This window comes from Chlamydomonas reinhardtii, chromosome 16 (genome assembly GCF_000002595.2).
Source record: "Chlamydomonas reinhardtii strain CC-503 cw92 mt+ chromosome 16, whole genome shotgun sequence".
Classification (NCBI taxonomy): Eukaryota; Viridiplantae; Chlorophyta; class Chlorophyceae; order Chlamydomonadales; family Chlamydomonadaceae; genus Chlamydomonas; species Chlamydomonas reinhardtii.
In genome coordinates, this window is record NC_057019.1 from 483,555 (window position 1) to 487,307 (window position 3,753).

The following is a 3,753-nucleotide window of genomic DNA, read 5'->3' on the forward strand; positions in this document are numbered from 1 at the left end:
GGTGTTGTTATTGCTCTTGCTAAGAGCGCGGCAAGGCTGGCACCGGCTTTGGGACTTGACATGGACACAAGTCCTTGGGACAGAAGTCACAGAACACGTACCTGTACATACGATGATGCATACGCGCCGTAAACTGTATACCTTTCACACACGCGCACGCACTCCTTTTGAGCCGTTTGAACATATTGTCTTTACCTCCGTTCCCCCTCCAGGCGGTGCGCGAGGCAGTGGCGGAGGTCCTGCGCGCCGCCTCCGCCCCCGGGCCCGTGGACGCAGATGGCGGCGGCGGCGGCGGCGGCGGCGGCGGCGGCCTGCTGGCGGCGGCGGGTCTGTGTCTGGTGCCCGACCCGCCGCCGGTGCACCTCCACCCGGCGCATGTGCACGCAGACCCCGAGTCACTGCTGGCGGCGGCGCTGGCGGCGGGTGCGTTTCTGGGGGGTTACATTCATGATTATTTGAGAAGTAAAGGCGAAGGGGGGAATTACATGCCCGCGCCAAACCATATAGATCCCGATGGTCAATGAATGAGGGAGGGGGCAAAGTTGGCGTGCGGCGCTGGGTTCTTGGGTATTGGTTAGGGCACGGGCAGAGAGAATGTTGGATAGTGACGTTTCCCGAACATGTATTTGTGTGCTCCCGCGCATACCTCCTACACCTCCCGCACTGCCGCTGCAGGCGCGGGTGGAGATCTGAGCTTCCTGGGCGGCCCGGCCGGCACCGGCACCGGCACCGGCGTGGGGGGCTACGGCTCTCCCAGCAGCAGCCTCGGCGGCGGCTTCCCGGGGCCCGGCAGCGGTCTGGCCGGCAGCGGCGGGCGGCGGGAGTCCAGCCTGGGCGCCTCTCTGGGGGTGGGCATCTCTCCGGGCAGCACCAGCCTGGCCACACACGTGCGTGCGGGGCTGGGGGCTGGGAGTTACGTGGGTTAGGGGTTAGGTGCGTTGGGGGCTGGGAGGGTTGGGGGTGAAGAGGGCTGGGGGCAGGAGGGTTGGGGGCAGGGGGGTTGGGGTGGGGTGGGGTGTCATCCTTCCTGAGGGAGGCATTGTGTGCGTGTGTGTGTGGCGCGCGGCGTGCTGCATGGGGGGTTGGGTCATGGGTGTGGGGTGGACGGGAAAAGGTTTGTTCGTTTGAGCCTGGCAAGTGGGGTGTATGCGCCGGCAAGGCAAAGGGCGGCATCAACATGGGAGTGCTTGTGGTGCGCACCATGTAAAAGTCACACACACACACACACACACACACACACACACACACACACACACACACACACACAACACACATACATATACACTCGTCTGGGCGAGCTTTCGTTTCGTTGTTTAACACCACACACACACACACACACACACACTCCCTCACTGTTGCAGCTGCTGGCCAGCCGCGCCAACGCGCCAGTGGCCCCGGGCGCCGCTGCCGCCGCCGCACACATGCTGCCGGCGGCGCACGTGCAGCGGCCCGTGGAGGACTGGACCATGTACGACACAGTGGTGAGTCATCAGTCGTGTCATGCAGCATTGCCTAAGTCTTGGCAATAAGCGTCATGAGTGGCTGAGTCATGGCAATGAGTCATGTGTGGGGGGGGGGGCGAGAGAGGGCTGTACCGCTGCGCAGTACGGCATTCTGGGCATTGTCGTATGGCATGCACGTGCGGAGTCGGTTTTCGTTCGCTCACAGCAAAAAGCATGGGTGTCTTGACCGCCGGTCGCACACATACACACGCGCACCTGTGGCGCACCCGGGACGCTGTCGAGCACACACACGCTCATGCACGCGCTGCCCCCGTTGCACACACCTGTGTGTGACGTACAACACACGCACACACATGCGCACACACACACACACACACACACACACACACACACACACACACTCGCAGGTGTGGCTGGCGAGCCTGGGGCGCTCCATGGCCAAGTGAGTGCCCGTGGGAGGGAGGAGGGGGTGACGGTAGTGTGGCTGTGGGGGGAGGAGCAGGAGGAGAGGGTGGCGGTGGTGTGGCTGTGGGGGAGGAGGAGCTGTGGGGGGAGGAGGAGCTGTGGGGGAGGAGGGGCTGTGGGGAAACTGGGAAACCCGCCACACATGGATCGCCCTTACTCGGTCCGTCTTGCATACACCTCCCCACCCCCCAACCCCAACACGCACGCACACACCAACACACACAAAAGTCACCCGCCAACCCCTTCCCTGTCTGCAGGTGGTCTCCCGGCTTCCTGGCTCTGGCTGTGGACGGGCCGCTGCTGGCGGTGGCGGAGCCCGAGGACCTGCGCGCGGGCTGCGGCGTGGCGCCGCCGGCGGCCCGGGCGGCCCTGGCGGAGGCGCTGGCGGGGTGAGAGGGATGGCGGGCGGTCGTGACCTCGCTGGGTGACCGGATACGGCGCATCACATACACACATATACACACACCTATATACACATACACACACACGTATACAGTGTATACGCCCCCCTAACACACGCGCATGTGTCTGTGTGTGAATGTGTAATTGTGTATGTGCCCCGCAGTGCTCTGGCTCGCGCCCCCGAGCTGCTGCCCTCCAGGCTGCTGCTGCCCGGCCCGGCCGGCCCCGCCACGCCGCTGCCGCCCGAGGCCGCGGTGCTGCCGGCGGCGCAGCGGGGGGCGGTGCTGATGGACGTGTTCAGATACTACGACACGGTAGGCGTGTGGGTGTGTGTGCGTGTGTGGTTGGGTGTGTGTGTGGGTGTGTGTGGGTGTGTGTGTGTGTGTGTGGCTGTGTGTGTGTGGCTGTATGTATGTGTGTGTGTGTGTGCGTGTGTGCGTGTGTGGGTGGGTGGGTGGGTGGGTGGGTGGATGGGTGGGTGGGTGGGTGGGTGTGTGTGTACATGGGTGGAGGTGGGTGGGCGTGTGAGAGCAGAAGGCAGGGAATGATGTGAAGCAAGCTGTGAAGGGCTGCGGGGCAGGGTGACGTGGGGGTTGGGGACTCGGGGCGTAAAGAGTGAACAGAGGCACGGTTGATGCCCATCCGCACACACACACACACACACATACACACACACCTGTGCTTTCACAAATTACTTTCCCTGCCATCCTCACTCACCCATGCCCACACACGCCCGCCCGCCCAGGACCACTCTGGCGACCTGGACCCGACCGAGCTGGGCCGCCTGGTGCTGGGCTGCGGGCTCCGGCTGGGGGAGGAGCGGGTGAGCCAGCAGCGGGGCAGGCAGGCAGGCAGGCAAAACACACACGCACATAGCAGCAGACCCAGGCACACAGCAGGCGGCAGTACCGGCACGTAGGGGTGGTTGATGGTGCCGCCGGCAGCCCCTACGCGCCTGCCTGCCTTCCACGCCCCACCCCTGTCTACCTAGCGACACTTCTCTGCACCATCTTCGCAGTCCCTATCGACAAACACCAACCACAACCAACCACCACACGCCCCCCATCAATATTGTCTTCCGTCTACCGTTTCCTTAGCTAATCATGAATGTATCCCCCCACCCCCCCTTCACTTCTTAAATAATCATGAATGAATCCCCCCAACACACCCCACGCACACCCACACCGCACCCCCCCACACACACACCAGCTCAAGGACGTGCTGGACGACTACGACGATGACGCCGACGGCCGCCTGTGTGCGCTGGAGGTGCGTGTGCGTGTGTGTGTGGAGGGGTGGAGGGGTGGAAGAGTGGACGGGTGTGTGGGGGGGTTCGTGGGGGTTCGTGGGGGTGAGAGGATGTTGTGGGGGGTCGACTACGTTGACCACATCCCGACCCACACCCCGTCTCCAGCTCGTCACA

At 63.9% G+C, this 3,753-nt stretch overlaps 1 protein-coding gene across 1 annotated transcript in view; it reads left to right on the top strand.

Annotated features, from left to right (window-relative positions):
- Window positions 1–3,753, top strand: part of CHLRE_16g693204v5 (uncharacterized protein) — a 12,442-nt gene that overhangs the window by 1,462 nt on the left and 7,227 nt on the right. The window contains exons 3-10 of the mRNA XM_043071756.1: window positions 213–423; window positions 676–887; window positions 1,362–1,481; window positions 1,871–1,905; window positions 2,186–2,317; window positions 2,494–2,644; window positions 3,076–3,153; window positions 3,540–3,599. Coding sequence (XP_042915325.1) covers window positions 213–423; window positions 676–887; window positions 1,362–1,481; window positions 1,871–1,905; window positions 2,186–2,317; window positions 2,494–2,644; window positions 3,076–3,153; window positions 3,540–3,599 — 999 coding nt within the window. The remainder of the gene's footprint in view (window positions 1–212; window positions 424–675; window positions 888–1,361; window positions 1,482–1,870; window positions 1,906–2,185; window positions 2,318–2,493; window positions 2,645–3,075; window positions 3,154–3,539; window positions 3,600–3,753) is intronic.